The 22,555-nt window shown below is 39.3% G+C and overlaps 1 protein-coding gene across 4 annotated transcripts in view; it reads right to left on the bottom strand.

The window, feature by feature from the left end:
- Positions 1 to 1,055: 1,055 nt before the first annotated feature.
- The window catches only part of TSC22D2 (TSC22 domain family member 2), a 37,126-nt gene continuing 15,626 nt past the window's right edge, over positions 1,056 to 22,555 (bottom strand). Inside the window, exons 2-4 of one of the 4 annotated variants that reach the window (XM_033150432.1) lie at positions 19,482 to 19,553; positions 5,461 to 5,512; positions 1,056 to 2,719 (exon numbers count right to left, since the gene is read on the bottom strand). In XM_033150432.1, the coding sequence (XP_033006323.1) occupies positions 2,468 to 2,719; positions 5,461 to 5,512; positions 19,482 to 19,553 (376 nt within the window). In that variant the 3' untranslated portion in view covers positions 1,056 to 2,467. Of the gene's footprint in view, positions 2,720 to 5,460; positions 5,513 to 19,481; positions 19,554 to 22,555 lie in introns of those variants that run through there. The other 3 variants (XM_033150433.1, XR_004426676.1, XR_004426677.1) reach the window with 3 other exon arrangements.

The following is a 22,555-nucleotide window of genomic DNA, read 5'->3' as shown; positions in this document are numbered from 1 at the left end:
TGCTTGGGTGGTCTTTGGTATTATAAACAAGGGCAATGTTGTACCACAGAAGTGCATCGGGACGTTTGCTGGGGATGATCCACATCCAAACACTTTTAACGGGAGCATTTGCAACAGCATGGTGGTGTAAAATGCATAACAAGATTCCATTTTATACCCCCAAGAGCTAGTAAAGTGAAAGACCACGTTAAGTTGCAAAGCAGTCTGGTTTAGCACTTTGCAGAATGAAACCTTGTTCTTGCATGAAAACTAAAAAGAGCGTGAAGTTGGGTGGAATCCAATGAGAATCATTCCACTGACAGAAGGCATCTGCAATGGGACAGGGAGGCAACTTTTGAAAATCCCTTCTGCCCCCTGCAGCTGCCCCCTCCCCAATAAAAATCTGCTCTGGAGAGGTTGCCAAAAATTGCCTCCCCTTCCATTCTGTTGATAGCTACCTTCTGTCAATGGAGACACCCACTGGATTCCACCCATTCTACACCAATTACCCTAAAAATCTATGCTGCCATATATGTGACTCTCTTCTATATCCCTTAAAATAAAAAACTAGCTTTTGACTAGATTCACACTAAACTTCAAACCACCCGCTCTATAATGTTTCAGAATTGTGCAGTGGTAAACTGCTTTGGTTTAAGTGACGCTTTGTATGTTCCTAAACTCACTTTGATATCCTGCATTTTAGCAGTGGAATTATTTAGGACCACATTGAGGGAAAGGTGTGTGTGACGGTTATTCCTAGCATACTTTCTCTAAAATGAGGTTTCAGCTTGTGTGAACCAGGCATAAAATCATAAACTATGAAGGATAAAGTTGAAACACTAATTCCAGTTACTTTGCTGAGGAAAAGTTGGTTCTCAGCCAAACGGACTAAGAAAACAGGCAGCACAATCCTATGTGTGTTCATTCAGAAATAAATCCACTACATTCAAGGGATTTACTCCCATGTAAGCATGTCTAGGATTGCAGCCTTGGTGTGCTTCATTTGCTCTTTTCAAGCTAACTCTAATCACTGACCTAAGCCCTTGTCACATTCTGAACACATGCAAAGGCAAATCTTTCAACAAAACTGCAGTTTAATTTCAGAAAGTGTTAAAATATACTGTACATCAACTTCTGACATACTACGTTAGTATACACAAATGGTCTCTTGAAACTGTATTTATGAAATGTACATTTTAATTTAAATACTCAGTATACACTGCACTTAATCTGCATGTTGCATTTATTAAATACATTAAAATCTGCAATGTAACAAAACGTTTTCTGCATACGAAATTCAAAACACCATTTTAAATGAACAAAAGATGGCTCACTTCATTTTTTAAACTAGTGCGTAACACACCAGCTCAGCTCCACCAACACTAGCTGTTCTTTCTTTTTTTTATTTGACATTGTTCACAGACTATTACATATCACAATAAGAGTGCTGGATAAAACATGAGGTACGAAAGTGGTTCAAAGATTATAGGTCATGCAGATCATGCTAGACAGCAAAGAAAAATGTGAATGAGAACACTAAATAAAAATACATAAAGAATGTGCATTATAAAATAAAAACTCAATTACACAGCTTTGCTTCTTTGGTTACAAAGTAGGTTGAACAATTTCACAGCTTTTTATTCCCACCCAAAAAATAATAATAATCATACGAAATGTCAAAAAGCAGAGGAATCATGGCAATTTTTCTATTAGAAAGTAGAAACAGAAATGAGCAAAGTTTTCTTCATCAAAATAGCCCATCAATTATCTCACAATGACTGGCGACTACCTGTACAGACGCACTATGGTCTTCATACTTACAATATACAAAAATTTACATTCAAGCTGGGTCTTAACTACTGAAAATAAATACCAAAAGGTAAATTGCCATTAGTGTTAGAAATATGCCAGGATTCTTTTGTTCAATTATTGCCTAAACATTTTATCTATTAAACTCAATCCTGCCTATATCATTTTTTACTGATACTTACATTTATTTATTTTTTAAAAAATTAAAAGTTCTGTGACATTGTTCATGTACATTATGAATAGCAGCCCTGTAATAAATAAAAACACAAATAAATGAAACTAATGTAGGCAAATGTTACTTATAATTGAAAGAACAGTGGCTCTAAAGATGAGTTTGTTGCTATGTGAAAAAGCAAGGCTCAAGGTAATCCATGAGTAATGGAAACCTTGAAGAGCCTCGCCAAAGCTCTTAAAGACCCCACTCGTGCACCAAATAAATGCAGACTTTTGCATTATAACTCCTTCTATCATTTCCCTTTTGCACTGATGGCATAATTGAACACCAACTGTGCTGCATGACATCTCAGTGAGGGAAAGCTCTTGTAGAATGATTGTCTAATACTGAAAAGGCCAAAACACACAACTGAAGCATGGCTACTCGCTTTCATATAAAGTGGAAAGAACACCAGTGGCACACAAGGACAGATTGCTTTCAGTTTCTTAATGAGGCAAGAAAGCTTTATGCTGAGGAGACATTCGGCTGCTGCGGAGGTTGCGTTGGCTGTACTATCACTGTTTGCTGTTGAGAAGTGCTACTGGGGTTGGCCTGTTGGGTTGAGAGCTGGGATAACTGATCGTTGTTTGAGAGAGATTTTAACAGTGCATTTTCCCGTTCAAGTAAAGAGTTTCTTTCGACTAATTCTTTTATTTGTTCCTTCAGTACTTCCACTTCTTCTCTGACTGCGTACATCAAATGGCTTTTCACCAGATCCTGCAAACGGCAAATTAAATGTTAGATTAATTTCTATAAACAGACTTTTACTTTGCGCCAAATTCTTGGGCGTAACTTCATTGATAGTTAAATTTGGATCCTAACATCACAAGTTAAATAGAAATATCTAGAAATCAAAATACACAGCATAAACTCCCCAGCATTGAATTCACTTGCTGTATTATGGCCAACTTTCAAAGCACTCAAAAAACACCAATGCTACATGTCTATATATTGCATTCAGGGAGGTAAACTAAATACAGAGATTTCTTACTCTCAGAAAGCTCCATAATATTTTTGTTAACAGAAATAGATAATAGGCAATGCTGTAGTTCAGAGAGCTCTCCAAAATGGTGGCTGAAAACCCATAAACATTAAAAAGGTGAAGGCACCCCTAACCATTAGGTCCAGTTGCGGACGACTCTGGGGTTGCGTGCTCAACTTGCTCTATAGGCTGAGGGAGTCGGCGTTTGTCTGCAGATAGCTTCCGGGTCATGTGGCCAGCATGGCGAACCAGAGCAGCACACGGAAACGCCGTTTACCTTCCTGCCGGAGCGGTACCTATTTATCTACTTGCACTTGACGTGCTTTCGAACTGCTAGGTGGGCAGGAACTGGGGCCGAACAACGGGAGCTCACCCCGTCGCAGGGATTCGAACTGCCGACCTTCCGATTGGCAAGCCCTAGGCTCTACATTAATATCTCACACCTCGAGGCGCTCAAACAATTATATTTAAGCTTCAACATCCCTATGAAGTAACTCATAGTTGCTATTGCCCATCAAGTCAGCATCCTGGCTAAACAGGGACAGATCTGTGACAAGTAAACTGTTGTAAGCTGGATGAAAATGGTCTCTTTTCTCATGGGCAAATGTAAGAAAACAAATGCTGTGACCCAAACTTCCCATTTTGGCTAATTTTTAAGAAGTTCTGTTCTTTTAAATCTGAGGATCACAACCATAGGCAAGTTGTTTTTACAGAACCTATCTTGTATGTATGATTAGAGTGATTTTGTGTGCTTCTGAAGTAACCCCCAAGTTTGTCATACTGCTTAGCTTTGAATTCTGTACATTCTTTATGATTATGCACAAACAAAATCTTTGTCTACTCTTGTTTGCAGCAGTGACACTGAGGCTAACAGAGCTGGTACTCTGGAAACTAATCCATTTGCACCACAGGGATCCCCAACAGCTCTCCATCACATGACCATAAATACTGATTAAAAATATGGGGCTCGCTAGGCTTGTCCAACTTGAACTGATACGTTTTGAGTGGCAACACTTTTCTTATCGGAAAGACTGAAGGATCACATTCCCCTGGATGAACCTGCCCATTCAGTTCTATCTTCAGAGAGCCTGTTCCTGCCTTTAGAGATTAAGTAGGTGGCAACTGATCACAGGGCATTTTTCACTGGCAGGGCTCAATCTTTACAACACTCTCCTGAGAGAAGCCCACTTAGCATCTATTTTTCTGTCTTTCACATATTAGGGGAAGGCACTCCATTTCCTGGGCTTTTTGCAGCAGCTGCTTTTTTACTTTTTCCATTATGGCTAAGCTAGTAAAAACAAACCAGTTTTACCATTCCTATAGTGATCTGATGTGCATTTATAAGGAAAGGCAGGTTATAAAATGTTTTCAATAAAGAATTTCAAGCAACTTGGAGATGAAGCTGTTCCCGGCGCCCAAAAGTAACTTTGCATAACTGGTGGGAGCCAACACAACAGGAAACAGCACATTAGTTTGGAATATTCAAGTAGACCACTGACTGTGGCATTTCATGGAATAGAATAATGCATTCGGACCAATATTCACTTAGACTCTGGGCAGAAACAAACACTGTTTTCTGTCCATGGTTTGCTCTACTATTTTTTTCAGTAAAATTTGTTCTCCCTTCATTTTCCCCCCCTCCAAAACTGGATGGCTAGAAAGCATGCAGGTGTAACAGCTTTCTCTGGCTACCAAGCCTTTTGTAAACTAAAATCCTTACATGTGTTATTATTTTAAATGTCTGGATGCAGTACTGAGCAGGCCCGCAGGGGGGGGGGTGAGTGGCAGCCAAGTACACTTGCCCTGGGCCTCAGAGGGCTAATCCAGTTGGGGAGTCCGGCGAGGAGCCAGCTGTTTTTTGTTTTGTTTTTTGTCTGAGCATAAAACTTTATTCTAACAAGACTCCCGGGCCTCAGACAAGGTCTACACAAGCTTGGTACTGAAGCAATGGCCAACATGTCAAAGATTTTGGATAGCAAAGCAACGCTTTTGTTCATTCCAAATAATGATGTGCTAAAGTAACTAGAGAATTAGCATTGTCTTGGTGTAAGCTAAAACTTTCGGATCTGGGTATGATGTACATTAACTTCACTGTAGTAATACATCGGTTTACACATGGATTCTCCCACCCCCCCACCCCGAAAGTGCATGTACACATTCGGAATGGCACTACATGAACTCCCAGATGACTTTACAATTGGTGCTTCTTTGCTCATAATAGAATTGCATATATAGCATGGCAGAAGGGCACAGTGCAGGCAAGCAGCAGGCAAGCAGCATGTAAACTGCTGTTTTCCACCTATATGGAATCCTCAACAGACAAACAATTGCTTGTATCTGCTTTATGATTTTCTACCTTTAACATCTCTTCCTGATATGGCCATACAATCCATCAATATAGGTTATGCAAAAATGACGACAGCAGACTACAAACCCAGCGCTCTTTAAGAATTAAACAGTTCAGTTCTCTACTTACCATCGCCTGTTCTATTTTGTTGTCAATGGCTACAACACTCGCACCAGATGCACTGTTTAAAAGAAAAGACAAAACACATGTAAATGAACTCCAGTGACCTCTGGAATGTTGTTCAGCAAAACTGATTGAAAGGCAAATGCTCCTTGTGCATTTTATTATAGTTTCCCACAACAACAAAAATGCAGCATTTATATATAATGTTTTTCAGTACTCAAACTGCTTCTTATGTATCTCAGCAATAAATACAAACCTTTAAGGATGGTCAGTCTGATCTCCATATACTCAGGAACAAGATGGAAAAGAATTATATCCTCAGATCATAAAGATTCAATTCCAGAGCAAGTTAGACATATTTAAGTCCCATCAAAATCAATGGGTGTTAAGCATTTAAGTGCTTTCAATGGGACTTAGACATGGCTAGTTCTTGCCAGAATGGGCCCAAGGTGTATCTACACAAACTGTGGCCCTTGTCTAAGCAGTGAACAGGCCTCTCAAGAGAGTACAATGAGATAGTGATGTCATTATCCTATTGGTTGTCATGGTTTGGTACCCTGAGCACCCTTTTTGTGTAACTTAATAGTTCACAATTATAACCAAGTCAACCGCTTTGGTGCTTTTGTGTGTGTTAAAGTGGCATTTGGATGCAATGTTTGTATTGTCCACTGTGACAGCCAGTATATACAGATTACCTAGATATTATCCAATATGACGGAAAGCCACCATTTATGTCTCAATTCAAATGATACTATAAGCAGGATGTACTGTAATTTGGACACCTCCAACATGTGGCACACAGAAAAATGAGACCACATTTTGTTGGGCTTTTTTTTTTTTAAAAAAAAAAAAGCTACTGGATGTTTGTATTTCAACTTTTTTCAGTATAACACCGAATGGGGCACAACTGTTGACCTGGAGCATGTGCTATAACTTAAAACATGTAGTTCCCAAGAGATTAGAGGTCATCTTGAATAGAGGACTCTTGAATCCATTTCAAGATGCTCAGTGTGTTGGCCCAATAAAGAGCTTTCTTCAAAAGTCCAATGCAGCCTAGTTTTGTAAGCAGGAGATATCATACCATCAACAGCATACATCAACAGGAATTTAATTGAATTGGCCAGAGACCCTGTGCTCACATTTATTTATTTATTTTAAGTTTAGAAAATAAATAAATAATTCTGTGCTACTATTCTGCACAAAGACCAAACAAAATGGCTTATAACATTGTGACTAAGTCTACAAGCGTTAAATTAGAGGTGCATCATCCTGGCCCTTATTGATCAAAATAAATGAAAGTACATTTCTATAGTTAGAAGAGGATTTGCAACTTACTATTTTAAATGAGTATTTATACGTTCTAAATGCTACATAAATAAAGTAGGCTACATGTATGCATTAGGCAAGTGGAAGAACTGCTAGGTATCACGGATTTCCCCTACCTCTGCAGTCCCCCACCCAGCTGCTCCTAGGGGCAGGAGGGTCCTCCTGAACATTATGGGATGTGGTGCAGAGGGCTGCCATGAAAGAACAGTGAGGATTGGATGGGGATATCCGTGAAACTGGGTGCCCTTCCTTGCAAGAGAAGTGTTTCTACTTGCCAACTAAGAAATTTTATCTTAAGCGTTCAGTAAAGTGATTTGCAATTCAATAACTGCCAATTTTAAATTTTAAAGCTCAGGTTTACCGTGGAGAGAAATTCCATTTTGCCATATTTTAAAATGTGGCATTTTGTATTCAGCAGCAAAAAAACTCAAACAAGTTTTATCTACTTGTCATTTCTGACACCCACCCTACTTTTCCCTGTTGAAAAAGTTTACATGTGATTGCTCCCTTTTCATAATCCCGCATTCAAGCAGAAGACAAATTTAAATGCTTATAAATGGATTATATGTTATTACAAACCCTGCCCCAACATTGAGAACTTGTTTCTCTTTTCAAATGACGCCACTGCAGCACCAGAGGTCAACCTCAAATGTGCTTAGTTCAGAACATATTTAATATGTTATGTAGAAATACTCATTTTGTGTATTGCAAGAAGAGCTAGTTTACTACATTTAAGTAATGACAGGTTGCTACTCACAAAGTTTTACTAAACATCCTTCATATAATGTTTAAAAGGAGGCAATTAAACAGGGATAACTAGAGTCCAACTCTGAAAAAAGAAGCAAGTTTTAAAGGTTCTATGTGTTCTACGGCCTAATCTAAAAAATGCTCTTCTACATGGAGACACATCTGCTATTCATGCAGGGCTGTTTCACCCCTCATGCTAGAATACTGTTTGAGAAAAGTTTGACTACGGTCAAACCCTCTACCTTTGGACTAGCCCTTACAGAAGAAGCATAAGAACTATTCTAAACCTATCTATCTGTTTTCCAGTCACAGCACTCCAATCAAGCTCTATCATTTGAAAATAGTTCCCCCCCCCAAATTTGGCCATTCTTAAAGATTAATATAACCCTATTAAAAGTGGTTATTCCAACTAGAAGTGCCAGCATTAGCTAGCCGTAAATGGTTTTCAGTAAATGTAGGAACCGATACTAGCCATTTTGTACTCTTTGAGAGCTTAACTAGATAGCAAACCAAGGAAATGCACATTTCCAATAAGAGTGCCATCTCAAAAAGCTGCTCTTAACATTCTCATCTATTTCAAAAGTAGTCTGCCTTCTGCACTGGGGCAGAACAGCATACAAGACACACAAGCCTGAAACACAAATAAATAGTTGTGTGGTTCTTTGAGCTTGGCCAACCTTTCAAGGCGAAATACAATTACAGTATATGAATAGCTAGTTTCCTAGCTATTCCTAGCTTACCTCAAAAGTGAAAAATAAGTGTACAGCAGAAATTAATTTTACCTTTTCTATGTAATATTTTACTGAAACATTTAAATGTTTATTCTCATAAATGAGAGAAACATTGAAATTAGTCTTCCTTGGATATTCAAAAATGAGCCAGTTTAAAAGATCACTTGTATGATTTTAGAATTAGTGTGCAATGTTTACCTATGTTGAAAGATGAAACAAAAATCAATTTTGTATTGTCATGTAGCAGTGTTCATAGATACACAAAGCGCATATAGGAAACAGATGAACCATTTCAGTGGAGGAATAGTTTTACTTAAAAGTCCTATGTTTTCATCACAAAATATGTGATTCTTGAAGAACCAATAACTATGTCCTTCACTTTGAGTTGGTACAATTATTCTGAACATGTCTAAAATAAACTTTTCATTAATATAAACACTCAAATATTGCTGAAGAGCATAATGTTTAAATATCCATGTTTAAATATGGACTTCTATTTTTAGGAGGCTAATTTAGGGGGCTAATTTCAATTTGGAAGCAAAACTAAGTTTTACCTCCTTCAAAAGCAGACAAGAAAGGAAATTGGCTTTTATGTTTGAGAGGTTTCATACCCTATTAAAAAGCAGCCTTTTAATATTTTGCATGTTTACATTTTCAAATAGTCTTCACACACCTTGCGTATCAAGAGAACATTCCTCAGATCTTCTATGGCCCTTACATTCTTGTTTGTTTGTTTTAAAAAAATTAGTTGGCACACTTAATAAATACTGTAAGAAATGGGAGCTTTAATACTGAAAATGTGTTTTATTTTTCCAGAGTCCCGCACACCCTTGACAAGGGAAACTGTAGTGTTTACACACTAGTGCTGGAAGCCTCTGAGCCTAGGTGGGCAAACTGGAATGCCTGGTCTTAGAGGACAGTGTTGATACAGCTGGTGCAATGGATAACCAGTAGGACCCTGTTATCACTGGATATGGACTCTATAGGAAGGACAGAAGGGGACTTAGCGGAGGTGGTGTTGCTCTTTATGTCAAAGAAGGCACTGAGTTCAAGAAAAAGAAGTCTCCAAAGGGCAGACCCCTCCACATAATTGCTATAGGTGGTGATACCAAGAATAATATAGTTCTGCGGGCATGCTAACAGCTCCCTGATCAAAATGTTCATGAAGATATTCAATGAAGAATGAAATCAAGGAAGCACCCAAAAGAGGAACTGTTGTACTAATGGCCAACTTCAACTATCCTCAGACAGACTGACTACACATGTTCCAGTCACAAAAAAGGCATAAGCATAAAATTTCTATTCTATTATTTTTAAATGAAACTCAAAGAGACTTAAACATATGAACATTATAATCATAGAATCATAGAATTGTAGATTTGGAAGGGTCATCTAGTCCAACCCTGTGCAATGCAGGAATCTTAGCTAAAGCATCAATGAAAGGTGGCCATCCAACCTCTGCTTAGAAACCTCCAAGGAAGGAGAGTCCAGTTTAGAAACAAGTATAAAGGCAACCTGAGGCGTTAGGGTGAAGAGTAGGTAATAAATTAATAATAAATAATAATATCAACCTAAATAAACAAGTATTTATATCCAGATATCCCAAATGAATGTGCCTTAGAACAGCTGGTCAAGGAACTGACCAGAAGGATGGTGACCCAGAACCTGGCATGAGATATGTTATTGAATCAGCTGGGAATAAGTGATCATATTGCTATTAAATACACATGTAAACAGCTAATTGTCTCCAAAATCCAACATGGTAACATTTCAAAAAAGGAAACCTCCCCAAAAGCGATAAGGCAAAGTCAAGAAGATTGAATCTTTCCAAATTGCTTGAGAGTTATTCAGAGACACAGCATTAGAAGCTCAACTGGAGCGCATATGGAGATTAGGGCTGGGCGATATATCAATATATCATCCAACACCAGTTTGAAGTACACATCATGGTATTTGTTTCATAATATTTGAGCTGGCAATATATCGCAAATCACAATGTGTGTAAGGGCTAAGCGATATCTGGGTTTCAACATCGCAGTAACTCACCAACTAAACATTGCAAATGTTATCAGCGGCTAAACCTCACAACACCACCAACTAAACATCACAATATCACCAGCTAAACGTTGTTATCTACCACAATGACTAAAATAAGGATGGAATTATACATACGCGAACAGGACAACATCCTGGCAACTGCTACTACTTAGCGGTCTAAAATGGATAAATGACAATATTATCAATCACCACACACTCAGTTTCATCAGCAGGCAAGTCAAAATGGCCTGCTAGGAGGCAGAAGCAGCAGTGGCAGAAACAGCTTACCATGAGCACAATACATGTCGGCAGTAGCGGCAACAGCCTGGCAGTGGTGGCACAATCAGTGGTGGCCTGCGAATCCTTCTGGTGGCAACTGGAGGGGGCAGCAGTAGCAACGGTACAAAAATGGTGGTCTGTGAGTGATGATAGGGTAGGGAGTGGTGGCGGCGGCCTGCGAGGACTTGCAGCAGCCAAGGGAAGCAGCAGCAGTAGCAGCAGTGGCCTGCAAGACCTTGCAATGACGGCAGGTGGCAGCAGTAGCGGTGGCGGCCTGCAAGGCCTCACAGCAGTGACAGGGAGTGACAGTGGACTGCAAGGACTCACAGTGGCGATGGGAAGTGGCAGCAGTAATAGCATTGGCCTGAGATGCCTCGCAGTGGTGCCAGGGTTTGGCAGCAGAAGCAGTGGTGGCCTGCGGGGACTCGCATCACTGACAAGAGGTGATCGCAGTAGAGGCATCCTGTGAGGCCTTGCACTAGCGACGGGAGATGGAAATAGTAGTGGCAGCCTGTGTGGCCTTGTGGCGACACAAGCAATGGGACTTGCGAGGCCTTGCCATGGTGGCAATAAGTGACTGTGGCCTGCAAGTCCTCCTTGCGGTAGTAGGCGGCAGTGGTAGAAGCTGTGGCAGCCTGCTCCAGCGAGGCCTTGCAGGCCACCTCTGCTTCTGCCACTGTCTCCTGCCACCACTGCAAAGCCTCATAGGCCACCACTATTGCCGCCACCACAAGGCCTCGCAGGCTGCCGCCGCTTCTGCTACAGCTGCCCACTGCCGTGGTGATGCTTCTGCTGCAGGCTGCTGATTATTGTGCCCCTGTTGCCAGGCTGCTGCCACTTCTGCCTACTAGCAGGCTTGCTGATGAAACTGAGTGTGCGGTGATTGATAATATTGCAATTTATCCATTTTAGACCCCTAAGCCAGGACATTGTCCTGTTTGCCTCTGCGTAGTTCCTTCATTATTTCAGATATCATGATATATTGATATATCACAATGTTTAGCTGGTGATATACCGCGATATTGAAAACCAGTTATCGCCCAGCCCTAATGGAGATCAGGAAAGGTACCACAAGGATGAAGAAGATGCCAGCATGGTTAATTAGCAGAGACAGTAATGCAATTAGAAACAAGAAATTCCTTCAAAAAAGAACAAAAGAGGAATGCAAACTTTGGCAAAAGAAATGCAAGCTGACAATAAGGGATGCTTTAAAAAAGAATTTGAGGGGTACGTTGCTAAAAACATAAAAAACCATCAACATTAAAAGACAACATTAGTAGCAGTGGTGGTTGAACCCTGAAATGACAAGGGAGTCAGGTGTGGTAAAGCAGGAGCAGATTCCAAACTAAATGAATTATTTACATCTTCCTGCCTGAACTAACTTGGGCAGGAAGGGAATGTGAGAAACTGAGGCAAACAGTGGTAATGAGAAATGAAGTTCTAGACCTAATAGACAGGGGGGGGGACAAATTACAGGGTCCAAATGGCATTCACCAAGAGTTTTCAAAGTACTCAAATGTGAAACTGGAGATTAAAAAAAATACATTAAACTTGTCTGTTAGTACAGTCCCTGTATTTGAGGACTGCAAAGTGCCCAATGTTAACACCTATTTTTTAAAGAGAGACCTGGGAGGATCCTGGAAATTACAGGCTAGTTAGCTTAACAGCTGTCCAAGGAAAACAGGTGCAAAGCTTTGTTAAAGATAAAATAAACAGGCATGTAGAACAACAAACCTTGCTGAAGCAGCACAAGCATGGCTTCTGCAAGGATAAGCCTTGCTTCACTAACCTTTGTTCTTATGAGAGTGTCAACAAGCATACAGACCAGCTGACATAAAACCATCTACCGGTATGTACAAGATGTAGGCACCAGCAACTTCAGTAGAACCCAAATATTTGCAGAAATACAAAAAAAGGGAGGAAATACAAAGGGGGGGGGGAATCTCAAGCAGTGGATCCAAAACAGTCCAATGCTCAGTGGTCACATAATGTGACCTGTTGGCAGGGGGCACGGAAAAATTGTTTGGTTGAAGAATGGGATGGAGTGCCCTATATAGAAGTCATTTTTGTAGAAGACAAAGCAATACTAAATTGGACAAATGTATTTCAAACCATATCCAGCTCTTGAGAGGAAAATTTAAACCTAAACAAGTTAAAAGTGAATTATTTAGCTTTGATTTGTATTCCACTATAAACTTGTGATGCTGAAGTTGTACCCTACTCCACCATTCCATAAGATATAGGATCAGATAGTAAACCTCAAAAATTATACTCAGGACTGGTACCAATTTTATAGCACCATGAACCTGTTTTTCAAATATTATTTATCATCATTTGTACCTTTATACTACTATGCTGCTCTAATGTGTTAGAGTTGATGTGACAGGAAGGTCACAGGAAGGGCTGCATGCGTCATAATTCTGCAGAAAGTGATAGCAGGAACTGAATTCAGCTCTCTCCTCCCACAGCTTTCCAAAGCAAGTATCTAGCTTTACCGAGTGAATATATTCTTGAAAGTGTGTGTGTTTACTGTCTCCTGAAATCCTACAAACCAGAGCACTGACTATTTCCACTTATGATGGGAGTGTCATTAAGTGGCAGCTTTGGGGAAGCTAGTATTCTTAGAAATTAATTTGACAACAAAACAAGAAATGACACCAACTCCCTCACTGGCATTATTGGGGATATGGAATAGATGATTTGGATAAAGAATTTGAGAAAGAATTGAAATTATATTTTTTGTTAGCTGTGGATGGCTATTTTAAGACAATGGAAATATTTAGAAAATTAAATAAGAATTGGTGGTTACAGTCAAATCTGGTCTATAACTATTGCTGGAAAATTAAGGTATACTGGGGGATAAACAAAACAAAACAAAACGATTCATTATTAACTACCTGGCAAAAGTTTATTTTATATATAAACGATGAAAACAATTTTCAAATGCCCCCTGTGAAATATGCTATTTGGAATTCTTAGTAACTTTTCAGCTTCATGTGAGAATATCGTAAGACGCAGAGGACAATATCCTGATTTTTATCAACGAAAAGGTGGACATGTTATTACCCTCCAATAAACAATGCTCATTGTTCCCAGAGATTGTGAAGGCAGGAGCCCAAAATTGTATCTTTTGTGTGTTTCATTTTTAAGCAATTTATTGTATTATCTTTATTTTTAAATTGAATAAATAAATAAATAAGAAATGCCTTTAAAAAAAACAGCGCTGGGAGCAGGACTGCAGTATTATTTCTCCACCATGACTGGTAAAGGTGGAATACATTACGCAAAATAGCAAAAAATGTCAGAATTATGCAAATTAAGAGGAATAATGCTTTTCTTATGCCTAAGTGCATAATGTATTTTTCAGTGCAGAAAACAGAGCCTTGTCCATGAGCTCTGGGGGAAGGAAGCCATTTGCTGCCCACCAATTTTCTTCTGCTGCAGCAAGTCCCAAGCCAGTTGTACCTGGATGCAGAAAACGCAGCAAGAACAGGCTTCGCCTTTCACCGCAGACCCTGGGGGAGATTAAGAGGGCTCCAGTTGTGCTCCTCCTTGACCCCAAGCAGCTGCCATTCTCCTCCAATACCTCGTCAGCTTACTCTGCACACACGTACCAAAATGCACACATTTGTTTTAACATTTGTGACGTTATCTGTAGGAAGTATGAGGACTTTGCTTTATGCTGGCCTAGTAAAGATTAGCCACCTTCCGCTTTGATCAGCTACCAGAAACACTTCTCTCAGGCCTGAATGCCCACACCAATGCACTCCAATTTCTGGGAACATAGTGCCCCTCACTAGACAAAAGTAGAGTGCAAAAATGATGATATGAATCACTATTGAAGATTTTATTCTTCATATTAGTTTACTGCCAAGTTGGAAGTTAAATTCTGTGAATAACTCTGAGAGGTTTCTGAATATACTGTACTGCAATAATCAAGAGCAATGAAAAGGCACATGTAATAAGAGGTGGAAAGCAAGAATGGGCAGATCATATCCCCATTCACCACTGAAAATGCTTTTAACTACAGTTTATAATAGTAATATTTTCCGTACTGCATGTAAATCACTTTGTTAAAGGGGTGGCATAAAAATGCATTAAGTATCACAAAATATCACTTTGGGAAAAGTGTACTAAATTCCATACTAACTGCCTAATAAGACACTCCACAGTCACTAGAGTAAGCTACTTTAGTGACAAGTATCTTAGGCAACTCACAAAACTGAGTTTTCAACATACAAGTATGTATGCAGTGTGCTGACAATTTAAGTCAACTGTTTTCTCAATGTTTGATCTGATTAAGAATGTGTTAACAAAAGAGTTGCACCCATACATGAAACAAAGTAAGATTGAAATTCAATAACTGAATGCAAGTGTAATTTTTCATACAAAGCAATACTAATGAGCCCAAATGTATTTCAGTTACATGTAGGTATCTCAAATGCAAGGCTTGTAATTGATGTAGGGATTTCTTAAACCAAAAACAATTTTAAGTCACGCAGTACCTGTAAGACATCAGTCTGTACCTTTTGTGACTGCGGACTATTCCAGAAGCTTCAGTAGCACATTTGCTGCACATTCTTTTTGTAGTTGAAAGTTCCTGCAGGAACTAAGAACGGCAGCAATGTCCTTATTTAATACGGGGACAAACTAAAATCAGAAAGCTGTCTTCAGAGAGCTGCTTTAAGTTGCACTTCCAAACTACATTTGTAAAAGCAGTTTGGCAAAAATTCTGACAAATTATTAATAAAATCTAAGTAATATCAATTCGGTGATTAATTTTCAATTTATTAATTAAACTTATTTTTGGCCTCTATATAGGGCTGTCAATGGCCCAAAGCTTCTGCCTCATTGCACTAGTAGCCTCCATGATTTTTAGTGCCAGTAACCAAATTAAAAAACTTGGTTTTAATACAACTTGAAAAAAACAATGTTCAAGAAGTCTGCTTTCAAATCACCTACTCTATGCTCCTCCCCGATCTATTTTGAGTTATTTAAGATGGGGAAGCCTCCTGAGACTAATGCACCTAGCAACAAGCGTTCAAGTGGCGAGCCAGAGAAAACATGGAGGCTTCCCAAAGGACGGCTCGGTAGTCATCATCTTCAGTTTTAAAAAGATTAGAACTATGCAGCTATTGCAGGTATTCTTGCAAATATTGATATAAAAGGATTAAAGAAAACACAAGTTTCTTCAAAAATGCTCATTCTGCTGAATGGTGTTTCAGCCTCTTACAAATAACTATTCATAATTTTGTGGGTTTCAAAATACTCCCCAGAAAATTGCCAGTCACAAGAGAATAGACCTTATCCATTTAGTAAGTGTAGCTGCAAGGCAGTTTGCTTTGTGACTCCGATCATCTAAAAGTATAAACACGTCAAGCTTTGCACTGCAGCACAATCATTTTTACAGAAAATGTACTTTGCATGTTTAAAGAAGTTCAGTACTAGTCCACTGACCTGTAAGACCTGAAAAATAGCTCTAGCAGCAGTTTCAAATGACACCCTCATGGAAACCATCAATACGACCGCAGTAAATCTCTTTTCAAAAGGAAGGCTAAAAGAAAAAGGTCTATTATAGAGGTCTGCGATTAGGCAGAGACCAGATTGTGAAAGTCACCACCTAATCTACCAAACCAAAGATGGCCTGTTTCTACTGTTCCCTATGCTGCATAGCTTTCGACATCCATAATGGGAGATTCTAGAATACTATCATGCTATAACGACAGAATGGTCGTAAGAATTGGACAACTCTAGCCCCTGCACACCACCACAGCTTCAGGAAAGTAGTGATAATGTTTCAGCTACAGAACTTCTGGCAAGCAGCGAAGGAACTGTTAAAGCGTGGAAGAACAAACATAATACCCTTCCCCCTAAAATTCAGGGAATTTTTGCATGTGATGAAACTGTTTTCCTGCAGGCATCTCTTATTGTCCAGGGGGCCAATCTGGAGCGAAACAACCTTGTAACCAAACAGATCCCCAAGGCAAGCTGCAAGTTTTTTGGACAACTCCCATTTAGCCCACTACAGATGAATTAAGAATTAGCTTGCATCAAACTGGAAACGAATTGTATTGTAGAATATTGTGTTGCAGGCCCTGCCTCTGATGGCAACTTGCCTTCATTAGTGATTTAACAGGGAGCATTGTCTAGCAGTAGCCTGTTTTAATTTATGAACTACTGCTAGTGACCTCTTTTCAGTTGAAGTTACAAGGTAAGAAGCTTTATGTTATATGAATAGTCCCCTGCTGTTATTGTGAAATAGAAGCTTGTTTGAATATATCCCAAATGTATTGGTCACTCTTAACATTCAAACTTATGTAGAAAAGTTCTCCATTTATTCCAGAAGAGATCAAATCGGATGACTGAAACAAAATAAGAGATCAACTGAGAACCTTGGCAGATTGCAGCCATTCAGCTTCAGTATTATGGGGCTTATACACCACTCAGTTCTGCCATGCATTCAGTTATTGCTTTCCAAGTCATGCAAGGCAGTAAAGTGAACAATCAAAACACATCATCCTGTTTTCACGTTCCTGAGCTCCGCTCAATACTGCTCTAAGAACAGATTTGGCCAATGGGGCAACTTTCATACATGAGAACATCTTTGTGCAAAAGATACAAGCCTGGACTCTACCTCCACCGCAAATGTTACTGAATGACTGGAAATGAACACAGGATGCAACCTATTTTTCTTTATAACTGTAGAGCATACTCTTGATTGCCAATAATGTGCAGAAACTCATAAAAGTATACTTGAATCTATGGGTAGCTTTGGTATGAAAATACCTAAACTCTGCTTCCAAGACAAAGCCCTCTCCAGAGTTCCTTATAAATGTTGGTCAACAGGTATCTAATGGTATTGAAAATAATATTGCAAAAGTGTCACAGATTTACTGTTCCAGTTAGGCCAGTCATTCCCTCCTGTGGGATGTTCCATTACATTACATTCCCTGTCCTATCAGCATCCTATGGCAACTAAGGAGGGGGTCAGTCCTTACTAGCCTGTTTTGAGGACTCTCTCACTTTATGCTTTTTCCCCTCACCAGATTTTTTTTGTACTTCTGCAAACCTTGTGTTTTCCTGAGCCTGTTGATTTCTCTCTCTCTCTCTCTTGGGTGGGCATGGGTGGTGCCATTTTGGATAAATAAGCACCATCACTCACACCTAAACGTTGGAAATGTTGGGATCATGGCTACATTGAATTAAATGCAGTTTAAAAAAAAATTCCTTAACATTACTTTTCATAAAATATTCATATACAGTATATTCTGGCGTATAAGACTACTTTTTAATCCAGGAAAATAATCTCAAAAGTTGGGGGTCGTCTTATACGCCGGGTGGAAAATCTGTGGTCGAGTATATCTCAAACTCTATATTTTAACTGGAAAAGTTGGGGGTCGTCTTATACACCAGTATATACGGTACTTGAAACTCCAGTACAGTACTACTGAAAAATCAAACATTTTCTAGTTAAGCTGGTAAACTTAATCAGAGATCTACAGGCTGAATTCAAAGCTGCTCTTTTACAGAGAGTCTCTTTCTATTTGTGGAATTTCAGCAGAGGCTCCTGCTAGAAAAGGCTATTTTCACTAATCTTCATTTCAATCCCCAAACAACAGCACACTACACATTGTGGGTTCCCCTGTCCAAACTCCCCTGCCCCACTGAACCAAACCCCGTAACTCTAGGTATGTTATAGAGTTAGAAAAGATATATACATAAATGAACTTTTGCTGTTCCCGAATCCCCTCTTTAAGTGACATGTTTAGATACAGCACTTAAACCCTTAAATGTTGAGTTCTTCTATTCTTAATTCAGAAGATGACAGCATTTCAGACGATTATTGTGATTTTAAATCCTGTAATTCTTCAAACTAGAATGCATTCCTTCTGAAGTGAGCAAGCATGTGAAAAAGCAAGCTTTAGGGAAGCCATTATGTTTTCTTTGCTTCAGTAAGGCAAATGCAAACAAATGATGGTGTTTCATGTTCAAATACAAATGTCTGAACACACTATAGAAAGCTATAGCAGTAGAAAACTTGCTGCAAGCCAAAAAAGCCACCAAGCTTTCTATCTATAATATTAATATTGTGAGAACGCCAAACTGCAGATGTTGAATTAGTAATGCAACTTTTACAAGTGATGTCCTCGAAGTTGGTATTTGTTGCAGTTTCTCGCCACATGTCTAGCTATGCCCAAATCCTTACAAAGGTTTTTCCTATCTATATTCCAATTTATAGCTGCACAAATTATAATGGTTTTCTATCAAAGTGTTCCCCACATATACTGCATTTTTATTCTGCAATTTAAGTGACCAGTTTCCAAAAATACTTTCAAGTCATTCAAATGCCACTGATAGTCTACAAAAGCCACGTTGGTGCTGCTGATCAACAACATTTCTTAGGCTTTTAGGTGCTAAGTGAAGACTTTTCTATTCATCATGGCCTTCTAGTCATACTGGTCCTTTCAAATTTTAAATCTGCATTTTAACTTTGGGGTTGCAGCAAGTTTTATTTTCAAATTGTGTTTTAAGCTACTTTTCCTTTTATGTTTTATCTTGTATTTAAATTATTTTATACTTATTTATTGTATGCCATTCTTTTTACTGGGTGGCATACAAATATAACAAACAAATCAATTACTACTATTCTGCCAACTACAGAAGAAAAAGAATGTGATGCATGGAACAGGGCTAGAATCCACCTGGCCCAGAAGTGAATAACCATTTCACTGACATTTTTGAATACTATGGCTGCTCTAGTCAAGTCACAGCAGCTAAGCCAAGGACGTAGGCAGAATAGGTATGTTGAGGTGAACATACTACTTGATGACGAGAAACCTGCACAGTGCAAAGCCATTCATGCATACTTCAGCATGTATGCTTTTTTCCATACTTAAGTATTCATACCTATCCCAGAGGTTCTTTGATTCCCGTAACTTGTTCGAATGGAACACTTGGTAGAAAGTAGCTGAAGGATTCCTGTGAAAGCCAGGAAATGAAACAAGATTGAGAACAGATAATAATTTGCTTGAAGGAAAATATTAAGTTTTTAGGTTTCAACATGTAGAGCTCCCCACACAAAGATCTGCAACAGCTTGTAGAGTTTAGAGTAGTACAAAATAGAGAGTTCACTAACACATGTAGCAGAAAGTGTGTAAAAATAAGAGTTCCATAGATAGGAAAAGAACTCCCTTGCTGGATCAGACAGCAAGCCCGTTTCCAAATGTGGCTAGCCAAATGCCTGTGGGCACTCACAAGCAGGACACAATGATACCATTTCCTGTTTTTACCTAGCATCTAATGTTTAAGAAGATACAACCTCCATACACAGTGACTCCCTTCTAGCTTTCACATATAACATACTCTAGCTCACAAACAGCAGGCTTTTCCTCCTAATATGTTTTCTTATAAGGGTGTCTTTTTACAACTTTTAATTTATAAGGTTGAGATGACATACACAATGGAAATTCAAGCAGTGAAATACAAAACCATAAACTGAAGGATTCATATTCGCTCATTAGGAAACAAACAAGTCAGTCACATTGGTCAAATATTTTTGACCAAGAATATTTGTAGTCTTAAAAGGCAAGACACACTTGCACATTTCACAAGTCATTTCACAAAATAGCAAGAGAAAGGAGTATACTGTATCCATCTTTCTAAGAGTCAAGCCAACAAATGCTTCATTTAAGTTTCCGTGTTCCATAAAGGACCTCTCTAATCTTGACATAAAGCCTACAAAATACACACAACTTTTGATACACCTGAATTCGTTACCTTTTCACAATATCCAAATTTTCAGTGGGCTGTTTCAGACGAAGTCATATATAGACGTCTCCCCACTCACAGGCGCTAAACTTGAGTGTGACTGCATATATGAGCAGCGCCAGGAAATAATTAAACTGATTTAAACTGCAAAAAGGCATTAAAAGGGCAAAAATGTGGGAAAACAGCTAGCAATCCCAGAAGCCTTTGCAACTGCAATCCCAGGATCCTTTGCACCAACATTTTTTTAATTAAAGATTTTCTTGATTTACAAAAGTGTGTGCAACGTCTCTCTCATTTTTTCCCCCATGTAACATTTTTACAAATCAGTTTAGGGAGAAAAGGGGGAAAGAGGTGAGTGGGATGGGGTGACGATGTTTCTATTTTCCTTAAGATATGTGGGGTTTGTTGTCAGCATTCTTTGGCGGTGAGAGAGGTCGAGATTGGTGTAGGGTGTGATTGTTCATTTGTGGTTGGCTGTGGTGATCTTTGGTTTCCTGTGTGAGTGGGGTGGGTGGATGTTTTTGATCAGGTTAGCCATATTGATTTGTATGCTGTCAGTAGATTTTTATCATTGTCTTGTTGGGCTGTGTGTGAGATGAAGGGGAACCATACTGGGGTGAAGGTGTCTTCTTGTGTTTGTCCCCGTGTCAGTTTCAGGTTACTGGTTAGTTTTTCTAGTAGGGCTGTTTCCCATACTACTTGGTACTATTGGTCCATGTTTACTCCTGACAGGTCTTTTCAGTGTCTGGTTATGTTGTTTCTGGTTGCTGAGAGTAGATGGGTTATGGGTTCTTTGTGTTGTAAGTGGGCATTATTGTCTTGGAAGATGTTTAGTAAGACCAGTTCTGAAGAAGATTAGAAGAGGAGGAGTTTGGATTTGATATCCCGCTTTTCACTACCCGAAGGAGTCTCAAAGCGGCGAACATTCTCCTTTCCCTTCCTCCCCCACAACAAACACTCTGAGGTGAGTGGGGCTGAGAGACTTCAAAGAAGTGTGACTAGCCCAAGGTCACCCAGCAGCTGCATGTGGAGGAGTGGAGACATGAACCAGGTTCCCCAGATTACAAGTCTACCACTCTTAACCACTACACCACACTGGCTCCCTCTGGGGTGGTTTCTAGCACTTGCTTTTTTATTTTACATATTTCTCGTATGGTTGTTGTCAGAATGGTTGGATTTTGGGGCACTCCCACCACATGTGAAAGTATGTGCCTGTGGAGGTGCACCCTCTCCAGCATTTTGGTGAAGAGGTTATATTAGCACTAATTTTCTTGGTGTTAGATTGCTAGAGGTTCCAGCGCCAGGATAAATAGGAAGGGAGATAGTAGGCATCCTTGTTTTGTGCCTCTTTGGATTGCTATGGTATCTGAGGCCATATTATTAATTCTGCATTTTGCTGAGGCTTGGGAGTATATTTGTTTGATGGTTTGTAGGAGGTTGGGGCCAAACTTTGCACCAACATTTGAGGTTTGCGGAGTGTTGGAGTTTGAGAAAGGAGGTTTGGAGGGAGCAAGTATGATGGAGTTTTGCAGATTTGTGGCAGAGTTTGGCTTTTTTATATTGTGTTCCCCGCTATACGTGATTTCACATGTACAAGTGGTACTCGGGAACATAACCCCTGCATAAGTGGGGAGAAAACTGTACCTGTAATAGCATTATGAGAACAAGTAGGTGTGAGAGTTCAAAAGCACTTTCTTCTGTTTAAAATTAACTACAGTGTCAACACAGATGCTCATTGTAACTATGGTTAGAGGAAGCGAGTCAATTTCACACCAGATTTTATGAAGCTAGCTTGTTTCCACTAGCCACAGTTAATATCAACCACAGTTTAGGCAGTGGGTGGCACAGTATACTGTAATTAAACTAAAATGATAGTACTGAGCTCCTTTTCTTACAGTCATATTGAGAGAGGAGAGGGAAGGATGAATGCAAGTCCACTGAGACTTACTTTCATAACTCTAGATCATGGTATTGTATATATAAAAATGCAGTTGTTATCTCAAAAATTGAACATCAGAAGTGGAATTAAATATCATACAAAGGTGACTGTTACATCAGCTTGCCAGGTGGCACAATCTCCCCTCTCCTCCCCCTGAATGCTGTTTGAGGGGATTCTTCAGACCCCCCTCCCCAAAAAAGTAGATCTTGGGGGGCATATACTAGCAGGGCTTGATGTGCTTGCTTCCACTAATGCAACAACTTAGCAATAGCTT

Source organism: Lacerta agilis, chromosome 5 (genome assembly GCF_009819535.1).
Source record: "Lacerta agilis isolate rLacAgi1 chromosome 5, rLacAgi1.pri, whole genome shotgun sequence".
NCBI classification, from domain to species: Eukaryota; Metazoa; Chordata; class Lepidosauria; order Squamata; family Lacertidae; genus Lacerta; species Lacerta agilis.
The sequence above is the reverse complement of the archived record's forward strand: the minus strand, read 5'-3'. Positions and strand labels throughout refer to the sequence as shown.